Below are 21924 nucleotides of genomic sequence, written 5' to 3' on the forward strand. Positions count from 1 at the left end.
GTGTGGTGAGTAGGAGTGTCTGGTAACATACCTGCAATGAAGCTGTGCTGCCTGGGAGCTGGAGGAAGGCACCCAACATTCTGTTCTGGAGACAGACCACCTCCGTGTGAATGGCTATAACCTCCAGCAGAACCACCAAGATCTAAGAATTCAGAGAAAGACCCTCCCCCAGCTCTTTCTGTGAATCTCACAGGAACAATATATTGGAAACTGAGGGAATATTTGTGGAGATGTTCTTGCTCCTGCTCCAGGTTTTCCCATGAGAGTGGTGATCTGAAAATTAATGCTGAAGGGCTCAGTTCTGCAGGCCCTAAACAAAACTTCCATTAAGGTCCATAGTTTGAGCTGGGACTGCAGGATCAGGCCCCAAATTTGTTGCAATACTTACTTTTGTATCATTGTATTTTTGCAGAATCAATCTTAAGCTGTAAATTAATTCTAGAATGTTTTAGATAAACAGCTCTTTTCAGTCTCAGTGTAACATATGGGCAAAACCCAGGTTTCATGGCTACATTTGGATGTTCTTCAAACTTGGATATGAAAAAAGAAAATGCATGTTCTATTTTAAAAACTGGACTGCATTAAAATGTGAAAAAACTATACTCACCATCATTCACATATGTCTGCAATGGAAGCATCAACAACAGTTTTAGTTTTCTAAATGTTACAGTTACTAAGTAGACATGCAGTGGCCTCTGGACTTAAATTGTGTCAGTTGCCCATTAAGTCTGATGTATAAAGATGCTGAAACGAATACCTTGAATCTAGTTTCAAAACTACATTCTGGAATCATATCAGAATAAGATCTTGTCTACGCAAGAAAGTCACACCAGTTTAAATTAATTCCTGAACTGATTTAGTTAAACTGGTACAAGTACCTTTGCAGACATGCTTATTTCAGTTTATGATGGCTTGTTTTTGGTTATCTTAAAACAGATTCCTAATCGACCTAAGCTAAACCCAAATAAGCATTTCCATACAAGGGTTTGCTCTGGCTTAACTAACTCAGTTTAAAGTTATCTCTCTAGTCAACCCATTGCAACTTCCTCACGTAAACGACATGTTATTTGGTTACCTATGATTTTGATAGCCAAAATAATCAGTTTTTTACAACATGTGCAGAAGCAGCCAGCTAATCTTAGGCAAAAACTCTTCCCAAAGCCCATGTCCCTGACAGGAAACCAAAAAACCCCTTTCTAGGTAAAACTACCCTTCAACCATGGTCCCCAAACAAGAAACACCAGTATTTAATACACGTTCACTCAGGAAAGGAGCAAATATATTCTAGTTTTATTTGTAAAATATTCTTTCCTAAGGGCAAAATACATTTTATAAAAGTTAACAAAAATTGGTATAATTATGAGGAAACTATTATTATTTTTTGTTCAGTTATTTGGGTCTCTTCAAAATGGAAGATAGAGGTACACATCACATTGACAGAAGTCAGTGCTAGTTAGCTAGGTCTATAAATATGCCATTCTGACATTTACATCTGTGAATGACAGTGGAAAAATTCTCTACAAATACTGGGAAAAAATATCTAAGCATTTTTGGTATTTTTCTGATTTTTGTAACTGGAAATACCTACAGACTAGATTCTAAAACTGTTGGTATTTTGCAAGGAGGATCTAATGAAGAATAATGATAGTTTGTCGGTCATAGACAAGAACAACTCTATTTCAAATGTTAATTTGAGGACTAAACAATAATGGCATAAAATCTATAGTGAAAATAAACCCATTCAAATGACTCATTTAAGCCTAAATGTATATGCAATCATGTAAAAAATGGAAGGAAAGTTATTTTCTATTCACATATTTATGATGACTATTACAGTCAAGTAATTTCCAAAATAAGATGCTTTATTAACATATTATGTATAAAATCTTATGGAGGAGGGAGGAAAAAAGGAACATATGTAACTATTTCTGAGGGACAAAACTCAGCAATCCTGACTATCTTGGAGACAATGTCTGAAAAGAGAGTCTGCATTTTCACCTCTCAGGGTTTGACTTTGTAAGGTTGGGATGTCAAATGCTTCTAACTACCAACAACCTACAAAAAACGGAGCAAATATGCTTGATAGTTCGCACAAACTGCCCAGAAACCTAAAAGTTGTGACTATTATAGGTGAATCTGGATAGGTGTAATGATTGTCATCTTAATCATGACCCAGGACATACAGAGCTAAAGCATGAGTCTCTTTAGCTTGAGCTAAAGGACCGATGGCTTGATGCCATCCCCAATGAAGCCAATGGAAAGCTTTCCATTGGCTTCATTGGTGGGTCAGGACTCAAGTTCTCCAGCTGGAAGCTCAAACAGACTCCTATCCTCAACGGATTAGACACCGAGGGGGACATGTAACAAACATGGAACAGTGGGTTATGTTGAAATGCTAGTCCTTGATTATCCCTTCAAAAGGATATATTTTGTACTTTACATTGAGTAAAAGAAAACAGAATATTTTTGTATATATATTCTTTCTTAATATTCATTCCAGACAGGAGCCAACCATCGGGAAGAGGAAAAATATTACTTACCCGCAATTGTATTTGTTGTAGTTGCCCTCATCTTCCCTTATCCTACAACAAAATCTCTGCTGCAGGATGGGAGAAAAAAACAAGATGTCTGACAACTCAAAGTGGTGCAATATCAATCACACTCTCCTTTCTAAGTTATACGTTTTTTCGATATCATCTAGCTGTTAGAACAAGTTTCCTTCCCCAAACATAACAAGCTTGACCCAGATAGGCTTTTAAATCCTTATTCTTTTGCTCGGGGGACAATCATTTTCCTTTTCTGTGCAGTGTACCTCCTCAAGGCAAACTGATCTCTTCTGGGGTCAATACTTCACTGAAAGTAGGTGCTTGTCAGACAAGTGCCCATCATGCAACCGTGAATGGAGTAAAGCATCTCTATGATGGGAATGAGTGCCAGTGACTCAAGAAGGGAGGGACCCCAGGTCTTCTGCCATTTTGGCTTCGTGGAGTATATTATATAGTGCTGGGGACAACCCGACAAGATTGACTTCTGTATAGTATTTTGGACAACCTACAGCATGACTGCAGCTAGCATTTTAGTCTGTAAGGTTGATAGTGTCACTTTCATACGGCTTTACTGAAGTAGGGCTTTGCGAAGGACTCTTTTCACTTGATGGCGGTGTGGCCAAAACTTTCTTTCGGACTCCAATTGCAGCCTTCTTATGGTCATGTCTAAGACTGCGGATTGTACTGTTTATGGCAGCCACACATGCTTTCCAATCATATCCAGTTTCCTTTAGATCAAAGGATGGGTAGTTCTCTTGAAGAAAGTCTAAAGACAAATAACCAGATAAGTAGGGCATTATTATCAATTATTTATGCAAGCTCTGTTTTGCTTGCATGTTTTATTTGGACATAACTGGGCCAAAACAAGTATTCAGAAGTGCATTCTCCCAGTGCAGAATACAGTCAAACTCACCATTAAGTTACAAGGGTCAAGCTAGACTGATGATGAAGTCTATTTTTAAAAAGTTATGGGAAAAGTTGAAATACATAAAAGTGACTAGATGGCCTAGGGAGATAATATGTGGACAGGGTTTGTTTTGTTTTGTTTTGTAATCTAGCAGAGATCAGGAGTTGGGGTAAAAATATATCCCCCCTTCGTTCCTCCCACTGGTTGTGCCTCTAATCTCATGGCAGTTTCATGTAATGTTTCGGAAGCTGCGTGATTTATTATGGATACAAGGTTAGTAATTTTTATTTATCTCCAGCTCATCTTTTGAAGAGAGTTTAGCTGTGTATACCTCTGAGAGCATTGATCCTGTTGCAGTCCAGTGGACACATGCCACGTTCCAAATTACCATACACATTGCTCTTCACCAATACATCTTCTGTGAAGAGATGGCGAATCAGATAGCGAGCTGACAACTCTGGTCGAGACTTCCCCTTGGCTACATAAATAACTGAGAAGGGCAACTGAACATTGCGCCATGGACTCCCAAGATGTTCTGGAGAGGAAGTTGGAGAGAGAAATATTTTATTTTCATTGCAGAAATCGTGTTTACCATGCTTTCAAAGGACAACATTATACTGGAAGACTTTTTTTCTCCCCTACACTACTTACTTGGAAAGGGCAGAAGAAATAACTTGTGTATATGTATGTGTGTACATACACACACACACACACACAGATACACACACAGCATCTTTCATCCTGAAAGATCTCAACCACTTGACAAAACTATACAAGATATGTGCACACTCATGAAATGAATCACTGTAGTTAGAACTAAAATTCAGCAGCTCTGGGATGGAATAATGATAGTTAGCTAGGCAGACAACCAGTGTGCAACATACTGAATGTGGAAGAGAGGAAGAACAATTTTAGAAAAGGAGATGGGATCCTCAGAAATCTAGGTCCTATCTGTGTGACCCATACAGTTGCTCCTTGAAGAGTCTTACATGCAGTAATGCATAAAACTCCATGTATCTAAATGGTTGTAATAATGCAGGTAGAATGTGGGATTTGGGAACACTAGGTATTTTAAACACAATGGCTTAGACTTGCAAGCCACCCCAAGTGGCCAAAAAGTTTATTTCAAATATATATTTGCTCTGCTGTACAGGAGCATAACAGAGCTTTTGCTACACATTTTAGAAATGCTAGTTATGCAACTTGACTTGCTTCAGGACTGCTTCCTGTACCGTGTTATTTAATTTAAAAATAAAATGAAATAAATAAATAACTAGTCCTTCCAAGAAATAAAAGCATTGCTTCTTTCTGATAGTATTCAAACCTTGTGGGTGGAGAATGAAAATAGAATAAACATTCTTCTATATTACTCTGAAACAACTTAATTTCAATGAAGAAGTGAGCCGCACACTGAATAAAAGGTACATTTTATGTAGCAAAAGAATAGTCAATTACGAGGCCTCTTGAGTAAGAGGGTCCTGACACCTCTTTCGTGGGCTGCTCAAGCCCTATACAAGTCCCACCCAATCAATTGTCTCCTGGGGAACTGGCCACAAAGAATTTCCCCCAGAGATCTCTATAGCCATTGCATGCCATGTAGTATCTTGTTTTACTGCTGTATTTATAAACTGTCCACTTTTATTAATGGAAGAAAATAAAAAATGGGAAATTGTTATGAAGTTTAGCACAGTGACACATCTGCCTGTTAGATTAGGATATAGAAAATTTCTCTGCCTCTTTAATATGCCAAGCTGCCTTGGAACATCTATTATTTCTCATATAAAGTGGGAAAATGGGGTAATAATGCATGAACTCCTGAAATGCTAGATGGACTATTTTATTTTACAGATGAGATCGCGAATCTAATTAGTCAGCAACAGTGCAAATGTGTTTGTGATAAGGACATGGGTGGAGGGGAACACAAGTGATCTGTTGCCAGAGTCTGTTTGCCATGAGGGGACATATTACCTATACTGAAGGATTGTCTTGGGAAAAATGGAAAGCAGTCCTGTAGGTCAGTAAACCCCATTTACCACTGTGTGGGATTCAAGGTGCTGTATATCACAAATGATTTCACTTACCTGTACTTAAACTAGCACAGTAGTTTTGGAATCTTAACATATGCTGCTTCTCAATCAACTGTATAAAATGCAATTTGTGTTAATCCAGAAGATGAAAGTCTCCTAACTTACCCATTGGTTCCAAAGACTGTAGTTTATTGGATGAAGGTGCATGGAACACCTCAGGGACTTTATCCCATGTGGTATTCTGAAGTCTGTTTGTTGTTGAGCTGGTCATTTTCTGAGAGGATTGAGAATTGACGTCATTATCTTCCCCATTATAGTTTAAATCCACATAAATGGATGTGTCTGGAGTGTCAGCAGGTTTCTCCTTCTCTTCAGTAGTCTCCTGAAACACACAAATGGGATTAGCATATGCTTTGGGAGAAGTCTACCAGTTTTCAAGTGAAGTGTGTCAAATTATTTCCACATTATTAGGAATTAGATTCCACAAATTTGAGAAATTGTTAACCATACATTTCAACCACAAGAGCCATATGCCAGCCAATTGTTGAGGTCCTTGTGTAATGAGGCAATTTGGAAACTGAGTTGCATGGATTTCGTGTTCTTGGGGTGAAATACCAGTGTGATGCAAAGGCTGGAAATATGTGACCAGATGTGGGAAGGCCTATGAGAGTATACAGTGGAGGTACAGTCTTGGGGAAGCATAATCTGGACACACTGAAGACCCAAGGGTTGCAAGGTAGAGAGGAAAAATGGATAAAGTGAGAAATGCTGGAAGTCATGCTAGAGAAACTTTGGGTGGAACGGTGACTATTATCCGTGAACAACAGGAAGACAGACGACATCCCTGGTTTAAATTAAAGAGGCCAGGAGAGCTATAGTGTAGGTAGAGTAGTTCTGATCCTTTTATTACACCCAACACAAATCTCAGAGATACTACTTCCCAGGGAAACCTTTATAGCTAGCTGAACAACTGCAGCATTGATTCTGCACATCAGAATAACCGTTTAACTTGTAAGCCATCTTTCCAACACTGTTTTGAGCCCCTAGCTATTGCAACATAGATCAAGATATGGGAGTGAAATAATTGTTAAGGCTTCTGGGAAAGGATCCTGCTGTACAATTATTTAGAGTAACAGAAGACACTGCTGAAGTCAGTGCAGATTGTTTTGGAAGGACACTGACTGAAGGGGTTTGATGGATGGAAATAACAAGGGAGTTTTCATCAATTTTCAATAATGTTAATAGACTATAAATACATTAATTGGTAAATTCCAGTGACATGGAGACAGTTTACTGTCCATCAATAGGTTAAGATAAATTTGTGTATCCCTAATAGTAGTGGTATGATAAACAAAAGGGTAAACACTTTCCATTAGTTTAACCAAACAAGTGCACTTGCAAATGGTTTTATTTAAATAGTTAAATACTGAAAAATGTAAGAAATAAAATACTTATTAGTAACAGTTCTTAAACAGTAATTTTTGCTAAAGGTTTTTTTTGTTTGTTTGTAACTTTATTTGTTTTAAGTAAATATTAATCCATGGCCATTAAAAGTGTTTGAGTTGATCCTTAATGAAGAGCTCTTAAAAATAAATTCTAACAAGGGATAATTTGCACTATTGATAGAAGTCAGGGAGAGTGGGGTAGCTAGTTATACAGGGGTTCAATTCTGCAAAGATTTATTCATGTTCTTAAATGGTTAGATGACTGGGAATAATTCAGATCACACAGGTCTTCTAATAACTAGCTACTTAAACTTTGGTAAAATTGGTAATTATTCTATAAAATTAGTACAAGTTGCAACAAATTTTACTACCTATAGGCAAGTATTACTGTATTTTCATTTTAGGATTTTGCATGTGTGTGTCCTTTGTTAATATTATAAAATATAAAAATGCTGACACTGTTTCACACATACCATTGTGACTGGGGTCAGTGGAGCTGTGTTGAACCATGACAAAATAAGTCCCAAAGAGTCTTAAATTATGGGGCTCAGGTGGTGAGGTACTTACTTATATATCTAATTCTGTAAGGAAACATTTACTCTCTCATTAATAACTATTACACCGGGAGATGACTTACTGGGTTTATTTTGGTTTCACAGCGTAAGCAGCGGATCATCGCATTGACGTTTGTGATACAGGTTTTCCAGTCTCTTCCATATTCACTCAGGTCATAATTTGGGAAATGAGTTGCAAGAAATTCTGCACACAAAATGTAGGAATTCTTTTAAACTATGTAATAATAAAGAAGCACTAAAAAGAGCTTTAGTCAAATAAGCGAACACAATGAGATCAATTTCAAGTGCTTACCAAGATTTGTGAATGAGTTTTTGATTTTAGCTTATATTAAGGAAATGTATGGTAGACTGGTACTTTCAAGGTAGGCAGCAGTATACTTCTGCATCTCATTACAAAACTGAGATGCATCAGAAAAGTTTCCCTATACCTGATGAGGAGCATTTTCTGTATTCAATATTTCTTAGTAGATTCATGGAAATTGTCAAACAAACTACCTGACTATCAGTAGAGATGACAGGACTAGCAAGTGGGATAACATACATCATTCTGTTATTCATATGAACTATTGTTTGCTTTCTGCCCAGACAGAATAAATGAATGCCTGATTTGTGAGTCTTACAAAGAGGAGTAGCTAGTGTGTGCGTAGGTGGGAACATGTGGGTTTGGGGCTGGGAAGGGCATTTCTCAAAATGTTGCCACCCTCATCACTTTTCAAACAAGGAAGAAATGGAGGGTTAGGAGAAAAATGCTGACATGTCCATTAACTTGTGTCCTATGTGTGTTATGGCCTCATGATACAAAATGAATATGATCAGGTCTGATTGATTAATGAGAAAAATATGAAATTAGAGTAATCAGAGAAACTATCATAAATATTGAAAGAGTTTACAATGAACATTTGAGGGTAACTAGATAAAAGTTCCCCACAGAACCCAAAAGGTACAGAGTCGAGCAATATTCACTACCAGGTAATATAATAGTTGCTGGATGATGAGTCACAAAAAGGTAGACTGAAGGACATAATGTAAGGGTCATAATTTAAGAATCCAAGAAAACTGCTAAGGAAGAAAAGTGAATTATACACGTTTTGTAAGTCAGCATACCTCTAACCGCAGCAACCTTGTTAGGATCCAACGTTCTGCGCCCCCGGGCACTGACACCCATAATGCTACACAGCAACGTTTCCTTGGGGAACAGGACACGAACTAGGTAACGTGCTGCGTACTTCGGTTTGGTCTTTTGTCTGGCTTTCATCAAATAGTTTCCAAGAACCTTTACATTTCTCTTTGGGTCACCAACATATTCTTTGTAAAGCAAAAACATTTTTTAAAAGATTAGCACAAATCTGTTAAAAGAAGGAGCTCTTCCCCAAACAATTTTTTCTCTTTGCCTTTATGACATAGTAAACTCACATCTCCTAACCTTTCACTACCAAAACTAGATCGACTATATATTATCTATCTTTGCACTTACAGGAGACGCAGAAATAACTTCCATCAGTATATTCTGACTAAATTAGCATTCTTAGCTCATTTGTTTCAAGCACTCAAAACTGATTAAATAATAGTAATAGTATCTTTAAAAAGCATTTAAATGTATAAAAGAGAAAATTTTCAGAATGACCTACTTCGTGCAGATACTTGCATACACATTTTCAAGAAAACATCTCACAAAAGGTATCAGGTGTGAGTGTCCATTTTATTAGGTGTGCACAAACAGAAGTTGAGGCACCTTTGAACACTTTCATTTATTTTTAGAGTAATGTAAATAATCGGTAATCTGAAAATTATTGAAAATGCAAATAAATAAATAAATAAATAAATGCCGCCTTCCGCATGACTCAGGGTATATGTAAATCATAAAGGGACTTAACATCTGCCTGTGTCATGTGTACTTACCTGCAACATAACAATAGCCCTACTGGGTCAGACCAAGGGTCCATCTAGCCCAGTATCCTGTTTTCTGACAGTGGCCAGTGCCAGAGGGAAATGAACAGAACAGGTAATCATCAAGTGATCCATCCCCTGTCACACATTCCCAGCCTCTTATGGTGAAATGATTCATGGAGCTTTTTTTGGTGATCCACAGAATTAAACATTTTGGAAAAATAAGTAATGGAGCATTTGTGGGTCTCTCTTACAAAACAGTCCACAGAATGAAAATATTAGAGAACCTCTTCCTTATCCCATTCAAGAATTAGCATTCCTTATACACAAAACAATTAAGTTGCTTTCTCAAATGAAGAACATACTGTAAGTTATATTCCACACCTTGCTTTACGGATGACATATTCTTTATATAATTATCGTACGTATTTATTATATACAAGACTATTTAGTTTTCACATGAAAGCATTACCAAGGAAATCCTTAGATTTAGAGAAACTCTAATATGCTGCACTTCCACTGTAATGGCTGCTGAGATTTTACTGTCACATATTGGCTCACTGTACTTGCAGGGAGTCCCAGCTGTTCTGTACCACTGACATGAAAAAAGCTTGTATCAGCAGGACAGTGAAAGAAGAGGGCTCATTCTTAATGCAATCCTGAAGCATTATATTTGCTGTAAAACTAAGATTTGTTATAGTGCTCAAGTTATTCTGCACATCAGAATAATCAGTAACATGTAAGAATTAACTGAGTATTTGTGTTAGTATAGTGTACATAGTAACTTTTTGAATATTTGACTTCAAGTGTTAAAGTGACTTCTTGTATATCATGCACACCAATAGCTTTATTTAGAAGGCTTTAACTATTAATCCACTTTTAAAATGCAAAAGGAGAAAGTCAGCTCTGCTCATTTATTTTTGTTAAAGAAAAAAAATGGAGGCCTTTTGCATGCCTTTTATTCACTGTAATTTTCCACTCTACTCTACTAAGCATATGTGACTTGTAACTCACCAAAACTAGGATTGATAGAGACAGAAGAAGATGGCAGTTCTTTACTAATATTCGCACTTCCCGGTGTGGCCCTGTAATTCATCATCATGGTGTTTCTCCCCAAACCGGTTTCAGATGGGGTTGGCATCACTGATGACACCATTGGGGAACCCACGCCTGAAGATGCTACATTGGCAGTGCTTTCCATGACTGTGGTTACAAGACTTGGTTGTGGAGGAAGGTCAGGGATCCTGTTAGCCACTGTGTATGGTGGATGCAGTGAGTGAGTGGAGACTATAGTGGGTAGGGGTGGGCTTTGCCTAAGCACAGGTTGTTGTGATTCAGGTTGAAGAGCTTGTTGAACAGGTTTTATTGCAGAGTTGGCCTGGAGATGGCTCTTTTGTAGCCTAACCCTCATCGATGGGTTATGCCCTCCTTGTCCCAGGGGGGAGATATGAAGACTTGACTCTCTTTCCACTGGTTTCTGTACTCTAATTTTTCCATGGGGTAAATGATTGGAACTTCTGTATGTAAATCCAATGGGCCTCTGCAAATGTGATAAGAAAACAATAATTAATGTAAAACTGCACAAATCTGTTTTGTTTTTTCCTTCATGAACAAGAGAGATTAGATCTCAGCCTAAGCATCTGGCATTAACTATAGTCTTTTCATAAAGATAGCTCTGACTTCTTGACCATGAATCTAACTATTGCATGTTTTTCGGACTCTATCTTCATGGGTTTCCACAGTCCAGACACCAACATCACATTCTTCTCTTGTGTTTGCTTCCTGCTTCTAAAGTTCTTCCCAATCACCTGCTAGCATAACACTCCTTCAAGAGCTAAAGAAGGAGCTGAGGAACAGACTGTCCATATATTAGTAGTTGATAATGGGCATATTTTTGTACAATATTTGCTGAAAAATTCATCAGTTTGTGTCACCAACCTGCTGAGCTCCAAGTTGATGCTCCTGCTGCTGCATTAAAGGAAAAACATTTGGTTTTGCACCTTTTATTTTGATTGGCTTCTTTACAATGAAGTAGGGCAGAAAAGTTTTGTTTGGTCTCAGCCTGACACCCTTTTATCTGTTTGATGCATTAGAAGTGCAGGCCCTATTTCACCTGGAAGACTCCATGATGACGGGAAACGATTTGTGAAGTGATGACATTAAAGCAGTGGTGGGCAACCTGTGGCCCATCAGGGTAATCTGCTGGTGGGCCAGAAGATAGTCTGTTTACACTGACTGTCCGCAGGCACGGCCGCCCGCAGCTCCCAGTGGCCACGGTTTGCCATTCCCGGCCAATGGGAGCTGCGGGAAGCGGCGTGGGCCGCAGGTGTCATAGTATACTTTCCTCAATCTGAACCTTAGAGTCCAAAAATGAGGTACTAGCATGAAATCCTCTAAGCTTAATTACCAGCTTACTTAGATCTGATACGCTGCCACCAATCAGGACTCTGAGTGCCCGATAAACTCCGGTCTCCCCAAAACCTTCCCTGGGGACCCCAAGACCCAGACCCCCCTGGATCTTAATACAAGGAAAGTAAACTCTTTCCCTCACTAGTGCCTCTCCTAGGCTTTCCCTCCCTGGGTTACCTTAGAAGATCACTGGGATTCAACAACTTGAATCTTAAAACAGAGGCTTTTCACCTCACCCAGAGGCAATACAGATTCAAACTCTGTGAATCTAAACAAAAGGATTCCCTTTTTCCCCCCTCCCTTCTTTCTCCCTATCTCGCACCACTTCCCTGGTAAGTACAGACTCAGTTCCTTTGAGCCTTAACCAGGAGAAAAAATCAACAGGTTTTAAAAAAGCAAAACTTTTAATAAAAAAAAAGAAAAAATGTAAAAGTTATCTCTTGTAATCTAGATGGTAAATAATACAGGTCTTTTCCGCATATAAGAGATCGAAAGCCTTCTCCAACAGAAATACACATTAAAAAACTTTCAGCCAAATACACATTAAACACTGCTACCAGCCAGACTACACAGCTGCAAATACAGAAACAATCAAAAGACTATAACCGCCTTTCTACTTATACTCACTTATTTCTGAATATATAAGAGACTGTAGCAGGGAGATTGGTAAGAAACTTGGTTGCACGTCTAGTCCCTTCCAGGACTCAGAGAGAACAAAACAAAACCCAAAAACCACAAACAAAGACTTCCCTCCACCGAGATTTGAAAGTATCTTCTTTCCTGATTGGTCCTCTGATCAGGTGTTGCAGGTCACTGTTTGCTAACCCATTACAGGTGAAAGAGATATTAACCCTTAGCTATCTGTTTATGACAGCAGGGATGTGCTGGCCGCTGCTTCCTGCGGCTCCCATTGACCAAGAACAGTGAACCATGGCCACTGGGAGCTGCAGGTGGCCATGCCAATGTAAACAAACGGTCTCGCAGCCTGCCACGGATGGGCTGCAGGGTGCCCACCATTGCATTAAGGGAATAAAACTGGAGCAATTGAAAGAAGAAATAGGTGTTACTAAACATTCTTTAATTTCAATTATTAACATTTCGGAGAAAGAATGCCTTTGTGAGACTATAAAACAACAACAGCTATGGAATAAGCGCTAAAAATATACATCCTCCAAGATACCCAACAACTCTTCCAGCAAAGACAGGGGAGGTCAGAAATGACAACAATAATTTGTGGCCTGGAAAACATGTTTTACTATCAGAGACTAAAGGAGCTCAATCTATTCTGTTTAATAAGGAGAAATTTAAGAGACAACTTGATCATGGCCTAAAATTACCTACCCATGGAGAAGCTATCTGAGACTAGAGAACTCTTTAGTTTAAAAGCTGAAGTCAGTAAAGTTCAAACTGAAAATAAATGTAATTTTTAACAGAAAGAATAAGTAGCTATTGGAACAGATGATACAGGGATGTGTTACATGCCCAGATCCACAAAGGGTCTTAAGCACCTAAACCCCAGATTTAGGTCCCTAAATCCCAGTTTTAGACAGCACTGCAATCCACAAACTCCCCTCCACTGCCATGTAAGCCTGTGGGTTCCTAAACGCACCTCAGCACCTACATTTTCAGGATAAAAGTTTCCCAGGGGCTTATGTTTCTGAGTGTGCACACTGCTGCCTCACTCTATGTGTCCAGATGTCTATTTCCTATCTAAGCCCAGTGTGACCCACGAAGCAGGGGAGGACATCATCTATCTTCCCTGAAGAGTCTGGTCCGGTAGGCATGCTCTGAGCACATCTATTGGATCAAGATTGATTCAAAATCCAGGAGGAGGAAGAGAAAGTGATCGTACCTACTTTGCAACTTTTAGCACAGTAGTTACAGCACTCAGCCAGCATATGGGAAACCTAGATTCAGTTCTCTCCCTCTCTACCAGAGGGGGAGTGTGATGGGGTGTACAAGCCCCCAACACTGGAAAGAACAGGGCTAAAGAGCTACTTGGGGCCCAGCCAGCCTTCTCCCAGAATACTTGCAAAGTCTGCACAAGCTAGAGGAGGAAGTTAAAAAGAGGAGCAGAGTAGCTCAGTGGCAAGCAGATAATGGAAGTGAGCTGGCCTACACCCTTGGAAAGGAGCACCACAGGAGCTCCCGGTGCCTGAGGCATGGTGATAGTGACCTGACCAAGCCTATAAAGAAGGGACCTGTGACTCTCTGAAGGCAGAGACTTTATTTGTGTTTTAGCTATTTGCTTTACCCTGTAGGAAGAGAGGGACAGGTAGGAAGTATCCAGGAAGTCGGCTGCATAGCACCACAAGGTGCAGGACTTAGCTGGCTACCATTGGGCCCTGGATCGGAGCCCAGTGCGGAGCGTAGACCCAGGCTTCCCCTACCAACTCCTAAAGCGGGACAACTATGAAAGTCTGTTCCTTGGCAGAGAACCTATTTGGGGAAAGACCATGAAGGTACAAAGGTCCAGACCACAAGACTTCAGGGGAAGCCCTGAATCCTTCACTGAATTCTGAAGACTTCCACATTATTAGACTCTTGATACATAACCCAAAAGGAGTGGACTGAAAGTGTGACCTGTCTGGAGAGCTGAGTCACTAAAGGATGGACTGCTGCAGGGTGGAGCTTTAGTAAGAAAGGGGTCTTCCTCTTGGGCATCCAACTTGCCACACCCCCTGCACAGCCACTAGGCAGCACTGGTGGTGAGTGTTCCCCTTCCCATAGAGAAGGGATTTGAACAGGAGTCTCCCAGCTCTCAGGAGAGTGCTCTAACCACTGAGATATTCCGATTTGGGCTTTTCTCAGTCTCTCTTATTGATGCTGTTCTACTGTGTATAAACAATGAAACAGCTATCGGAATAGGTGGACTGCACCCTCAGTCTCCCATCTCCCACCTCCCAGGTGGGTGTGCTAAACCTCTGGACTTCACTCTGTGGTCCAATGACTCTGTATTTATTCAAGGTGCAACAGCTTCAACAGGACAGATTGAGGGAGCCCCACATCAGAATATCCTATAGCTCAGGAACTAGAACACTCTTCTAAGAGGTGTGGGAGATCCCTGTTCAAATCCTCTCCCTCAGGCAGACGGGGGAACTAAAAGACTGTCTCCCACATGAGTTCTATAACCACTAATCTAAAAAGTATAAGGTGGGTGACACCACCACCTCCTGCCATCTCCCTCCATTTGTACAGAGTAAGGCAGGCCCTAACTCATTCCTTCAAGAAATGGTTTCATAGATTCCAAGGCCAAAAGGGACCACTGTGCTCATCAAGTCTGACCTCCTATATAACATAGACATAGAACTTCCCCAAAAGAATTCCAAAACACATCTTTTAGAAAAACATCCTATCTTGATATAAAAATTGTCCAACATGGAGAATCCATCCCAAACCCTTGGCAGATTGCTCCAATGGTTAATTTCCCTCACTGTTAAAATGTGCAGCTTATTTCCAGTCTGAATTTGTCTAGCTTCAACTTCCAGCCATTAGACTTTGTTGTACCTTTCTCTGGTAAAATTAAGAGACCAGGATTAAATATTTGTTCCCTATATAAGTACGTATAGTTAGTAATCAAGTCACCCCTTAACCTTTGGCATTACCTGCAGTCTTTCTGATTTTTTTTAATTAAAATGTTGTGTCGCACCAAGTCAAACACCCTACAGAAGTCTAAGTCTATTATGTCAACACTGTTACCTTTATCAATCAAACTTGTAATCTCATCAAAAACATATCAGGTTTATTTTCCATAAATCTATGTTGATTGGCATTAATTATATTACTCTCCTTTAATTCTTTGTTAAATCAACTGCAGGAAAGGGGGACCCAGCTGTGGATTATTAAGAGAGATAAGCACCTAAATCCAGGCTGCAGGGAGGCACCTATATCTCTGTGAAAGCGGTAGGGTCTAGCACACACCCCGGTCATTGGCTTCTCCCATTGTTACATGTTGGCTTTGTGGATCGCATGCTAGGACACCTATCTTTTCCCAGGCTTTGTGGATCCCATTGTTGTTCCATTGATTTCCTAGTGCCTAAAAGTTAGGTGCCACAGTGTCTAGCATCCATTTGGGCCTGGATGTCAATCTAAAACATACACACTAGTTCAACCACATGTTGCTGGGCAACATGCAGGAGTTACCAGATTTCTTCCATGGCTTGTTATGATCAAAATGGTCCCTACTATTTAAAAAATAATAGTAATCTATGAATTGCTGACATTCCTGATATTTTAAACTTAAGGTAAAACACCAGCAGGCATTATAAAAAACAAAAGGAAACAAGGATAGCCTTAGAAGTCTAAAAGCAGCGAAAAAGCAGCAAAAAAGAGTTTTAAAATGTTTTGAAAAATCTCTTTCAGGTCATTTTTAGCCTCAGGAGAGCATTAAAGCAGTTCCTGTTCCCTGTGACCATGAAGGTTGAGGGAGAAGAGAGAGGAAGTGTGAGAGAGAGGCCACTGGGTTCCAGTGCTCCACAGTGGTGGGCAAGACTGGTCTCTGCTCTGAGAGTTTTGGATGATTGGACATTCAAGTCCAAAGAGTTGTCAGGACACCAGTTACAACCACAATATACTGTTTCATCAACTGCAATGCATTCAGAACTCCTCTCTCTCTGTCTGGCCTGGCGGCTCTGATGATGGGTAGACAGACAGACTAAAGGTCTTTCATTCTGTTGTGTTCTCATGACATCACTGCTGCTGAACAGCGTTACATCAGAGAAACTGTTCAGTACTGTTGACGGCTATACAGCTCTCTCAGCATTCTCAAGAACCATCTCTGATGCTTTTCCTTTAAACGCAGTTTGCTAATAAATTACGAGTCTTAATATTCTGTCTGTTTTAACAGTACGTTAAATGTGCAATAACTTGATAACGGTTCATTTACAGGAAGGCAGTTAAATGTAGTTAATTCCCTTAAAAAATCATACCAGCCAACCTGTGAGTTATGCAGAAACTTTCCTCCTCTGTCAGCAAAAAACCAGCTGACTAACAGGCCAGAGACTCATCACAAGTAAATTGGCAGAGCTCCTTTGAAGTCATAGGAGCTACACCAATTTACACCAGCTAATGGTATAACTCCTGAATCTGTTTCTCTTCCCCACCTTACTGTAAATGAATTTGTAGAGCACCTATCCCAGTGTTTCTCAAATGTGGCCACCATGGCCACATGTGGCTCCCAGGGGCTTTTCTTGCAGCCACAGCCTCCTGGGCTGTAATTGGGTGGGGTGGGGAGGACAAAGTAGCCCTGTTGCTTCTGGATGCACCGCCTTGGCATTGGTTGCTGAGACCATCAGCGGGGGTTGGGCCCTGCCCCCCTCTGGAGTCACCTGGGGCTGAATGCCGTAGGAGCAGGCAGCCAGCGAGTCCCCCACCTTCCCAGGGTAGGGGGGGGGGCTCTAGCTTTGGGCTTCAGCTCAGGGGTGGCAAGGCAGCAGGCTCTGGCTGCGGGGCTTTGGGCTCTAGCCCCGAGCACTGGCTGTGTGGTGGCAGGCCCCAGGGTCTGGCCACAAGGCTTCAGGCTCCATCTTTGGACCGCAACTTCTGGCTGCGGGACTTTGGGCTCTGGCTGCAGCACTTCATGCTCAAGCCCTCGCTGCCTTCCCCAGCCCACCACCCACATCTCCACTGGTCTTCCTCCAGGACTTAATTTGTCCCCAGGCTTGGTAAGACTGAGTAAGTCTTCTGTGAAAAGTGATACTTGTATGTTGGTTAATATCACTTTTCACAACAGACTTACTAGCTAGCAATAAATAAATTAGAGATTTGGACATGTATATGTGCATATTTATTTGGTTTTCCTAAAGTGAATTAAGTATTTTAGGAAAAAGAGTGTTGGTGGCTGCATTCTGAGGCCACCAAAAAATTTGTCCTGAGAACCCCAAGCCTACCAAATTGACTCTGCCCACTACTACACCGACAGAAGACCGAGCTCACGAATGCCAAGTATATAATAACCTGCTTCTAATGGACGCTAAATCTACTTTTGACCACAGTGGAAGGTGAGGAGAGATTTTAACCCTCTAATTTCTACTCATGCTTGTAAAGAGACTCTGAACATTTCAGATCTTTAATACTCACAGGTTTGAGGAGCAATGGCTTCATCCGGGTGTGCTGCATTTCTGAAACCTTTCGATGAAGCAGATCAAATTTCTTATCCAACTTCTGAATGGCATCATACATGGCCTGGCAATAAATGTGAAAGTTAATGGCATTTTTCTACTTTTAGAGGAAAAGTAAATAAAAGCACTATATTTGAATTTGACAAAAGCAAGGAAGTCTCATTAAGGTTGAAGTTCCTTCCTTAATTTCTGTCTAAACTTTGCAGCAGTTCAGTGGATAATAAATACATTTTGTAAAGTGAATTATACGCTGATTTACTTATGCACCACATGGTAAATTTAAAACTTGAAAAGGCACGCTTCTTTTCGAAGATCTAATTTCAGGGAAAGACTTACTCTTGCTGTTTTAACATCCTCCTGCACATGACTAGAATTGAAAGGTTGTTCCTCCTACTGCATCCAATATACAGTTGATTTTTATCTAATATAATGGTGCATTTTATTTCACATTAAAGAGATATCAAGCAAACTCGGAAGTAAACTAGTAGCACAAGAAGAATTATGTGTTATCTGAAGTGTCATACTACATCTAAATCAGAGAGTTAACACTACTTTATGGGTAGTTAGAGACCTTTAAAAATAGAATGATATATTTCCAAATACCTGGCTAAGATACTGATATACAGATCACAAGGTATTGATTTCTACATCACTAATGGGAAATATACCTTGGAGGAATATGTATTCCAAAGTAAAATGACAAGTGTAGGTGATCTAGAGAGCAACAGTTTCAGCTCCAAGCCTCAAAATGATTACAACGCTGAAGTCAATTGTACACCCATTGATTACACGCAAGGGAAAAAAATACAAACAGAATTTGAAAAACACTTATGTGGTTGAAAGTACCCAGAACATTTTGGCTGATTTTCAGTCTTTTTTCAAGCTCAGCAATTTGAGTCTCCCAGAGATTTAAAAATTGACTTTGCCTTACTTCGAGAATCAGATATGAAGGTTTTAAAGTAACATTCCTGTAAAGACCCCAACGTTTCATAAGAGCCTTGTAAATCAAGCGAGTTCAAAGGCTAACAGCTGTCCATATAAACAACTTAGGAAATCACACATCTGAACAATTTTGTCTACTATTATTACAAGTAACACATAAGGTTACTGAACTAAATGAGTAGAGAGGAAACAAGTTGTGTTTTCAGAGTGTATGGTCAGTATAACTGTTTCCAAAGCACAGTCAGTTTCTGCTGCTTTTTGTGTGGTTCTGTCATAACAACAACTCTGGAGAGAAAGAAATTTTTAAAAAGAATAGAAAATGTGGCTATAAAACCAAAAAAATTAACAGTGCAGGTGAAAAATCTGAAATTACTTTCAAATTTAAAAAATAAAATTAACTAGATTTCAAGCTGATGGTATCACTTTAGTAACAACTGACCTGCATATAGATAGATTCCAAAGCACCATGGTAAGATGTAATAAAAGTTTAAATTGTTGTGTATTAAAAGCAACGTACAATGACCTCATCATGCAGCCCCGGTGCAAGCAGTAAGGCATACATGACATTAATTAACATTTAGCCCTAAGTCACTCCAGAAGGAGATGCTCTCTAAGGGACAGAGGGCCAATCCATTACTTTCAGGAGTAGCCCTACTATAACAGCTCACCTGTATGAGTAAGATATTCATTTAGTTTTATCTTCACTGGTGCAGTTATTCAGCTTGCCAGTTACTACTTCAGATAACATAAGCAATAAATTCTCCTAATTCAGCCTGAACAACAAGATTATGAATAAGGTAATATTCTAAAAGCAAACCTCAGCTGCCTTCAAAATCTACATACCAAATGTTTCCCATTACCTTGCAATTCCTTGAAGTAAATCAAGGGACTCTATATTACATATGGTGCATTAATACTGACCTTTGATTACAAGTTGATTACATTGTAAAAGGCTCAATGGCTGCATATAAAAACGTCAATCAAAAATAAGCAAAATGCATTTGCAGTTAAGTCAAGTGATGTTTATAGAAATGAACAACTGGGTGCAATAGAGTTGCAAATTGATATTACAGTGGCATATATACCACGGATACAAGCATGACATAATTTTGCCTTGTTTTTTGCAGAGGTTTATAAACTATTTCAAAGAGAAAAAATGTGGTACCTGACAATAGTTGAGGACTTCCATAAGGGTTTTCTGCTGATCTCCTGTGTAGGACGCTTCAGACACAACACTTCCCTGTTTCATTCCAAAATAAAGAAGCTAAGCTGAAAAAAGTCATGATGTTTTGCAGCCAGCAACACATACAGAGAAACACCCAGCTTTAGGATCTCATATCATGTTGAAAAAACAAACAAACACAAAACTGTTTTTGTAATGAACCCCCAAAGCAACAGTCATTACCAACAAAAAAAAAAAGTGACTTACACATTCATAATCTGGTTCATATTCATAAATGACACTTCCACCATCTTCATATTCTGTTTCCCTGGATCTTATCTAGAATAAAATATTAAGAAACATGTAAAATTAGGAATAATCACAGAATACAAGGCATAAAAGAGTCTAGATCAGGGGTTCTCAATCTTTTTCTTTCTGAGGCCCCCCAATATGCTATAAAAACTCCACAGCTCAGCTATGCCACAGTTATATGCTTTTCTGCATATAAAAATCTGGGCCAATGTTAGAGGGTAGCAAGAAGGGCAATAGCTGAGTGCCCCATGCTACAGGGGGCCCTGTAAAGCTAAGTTGCTCAGGATTCAGCTTCAGCCCCGGGTCAAGGGAGTGGGGCTCAGAGTCCCAGGCTTCAACATGATGCAGTGGGGCTTCAGCTTTCTGCCCAGGGCACCAGCAAGTCTAATGCTGGCCCTGCTCGGCAGACCCCCTGAAACCTGCTCGTGCCCCCCCAGGTGCTCCCGGACCCCTGCTTGAGAACCACTGGTCTAGATGACCTATATATTTTTCCAGAACCCAAGGAACTGGCTTAATATATTAGGGGTAACAACTATTGAGGAGGATATTTTCAAACACAGCAGATTAATATATATTTGTTCTAGTATTAGTCACACCATAACTGTGACACAAGTTTTCAAGTCAGTTTTCCTTTATAAGGATTACAAATAGTTTAAAATAAAATATACATACATATCCATGTACATTTTATTGACACTTGAGTTTATTAAAAAGTAAAGAAACAAAATCTACATATTTTTCACATCTTGTAAGGTTTACTTGCTGCATGTCTCTCAGCTAGGTCAAAGCTACTCAATTTCACTTTTGTTCGTATTCAGTTATTAGTCAATATCACTTTCAACTACTCATGTATAAAACAATGGAGAAGTGTTTCGGCTACAGTGAATGGTTATTAAAAAAAATCACTGCAATTTTAAAAAATTGAAATCCTTCCACTGACTTTCACAAAAACCTATTTTTTTTTTATTTTTTTTACAACGAAGGCCTTGCCAATAAGTAAACAGATTTAACTTATATCAGTTTTTATATAGATTTAGTTAGAACCAGTGCAAAACTATGTTAGATGTTCATATTTTGGTATATCTTAAAACTGTTCTTGTAACAATTTAAACTGTTCTGATCAATTTAGTGTATTATTTGTATTTTAGTAAACTCTAGAAACCAGGGCCCCATTGTGCTAGACACTGGACAAACATCTGTCAGATTTAATATCAATTTAAGAATGTCTGCAAAGCCTTTTGTAATGGTTTAAATGAGTCAATTTAAAAGTCACACATTTGTTTAAATCAGTGCAACTTTGCTTGCAGAGAAGCCCTTATATGTTGGGGTATACCTGATCTGACACTTGGTGTCCTTGTACTCCTGAAGCACTAACGTTCTTTGGCATGGCTCTTGGAGCAGTGACTATTGCTATGTAAGGATGTGGCTGGCGAGTTAAATGGTGGCCTTTCTCATAGTAATGTAGGGCTCCATGAATGTTTTCAGAACAGAATGCTACTTACTATAGCTAGGAGCAGGCTCTAGGTTATGTGATGCTAAAGTGGATGTAAAAAGTTAAAAATAAAGATATTTGGTTTAACGCAAGCTCTTCTT

General features: G+C 39.5%; 1 protein-coding gene across 9 annotated transcripts in view; it reads right to left on the reverse strand.

Annotated features, from left to right (window-relative positions):
• Positions 1-1268: 1268 nt before the first annotated feature.
• BEND2 (BEN domain containing 2) overlaps positions 1269-21924 on the reverse strand; it is a 36240-nt gene continuing 15584 nt past the window's right edge. For all 9 annotated transcript variants that reach the window (XM_032763390.2, XM_032763389.2, XM_075060210.1 and 6 more), the window contains 9 exons: positions 20287-20358; positions 20023-20097; positions 17875-17979; positions 10402-10927; positions 8605-8805; positions 7563-7684; positions 5646-5862; positions 3785-3988; positions 1269-3312 (listed from right to left, as the gene is read on the reverse strand). In XM_032763390.2, coding sequence (XP_032619281.1) covers positions 3077-3312; positions 3785-3988; positions 5646-5862; positions 7563-7684; positions 8605-8805; positions 10402-10927; positions 17875-17979; positions 20023-20097; positions 20287-20358 — 1758 coding nt within the window. In that variant the 3' untranslated portion in view covers positions 1269-3076. The remainder of the gene's footprint in view (positions 3313-3784; positions 3989-5645; positions 5863-7562; positions 7685-8604; positions 8806-10401; positions 10928-17874; positions 17980-20022; positions 20098-20286; positions 20359-21924) is intronic.

Source organism: Chelonoidis abingdonii, chromosome 1, assembly GCF_003597395.2.
Source record: "Chelonoidis abingdonii isolate Lonesome George chromosome 1, CheloAbing_2.0, whole genome shotgun sequence".
In the NCBI taxonomy this organism is placed as follows: domain Eukaryota; kingdom Metazoa; phylum Chordata; order Testudines; family Testudinidae; genus Chelonoidis; species Chelonoidis abingdonii.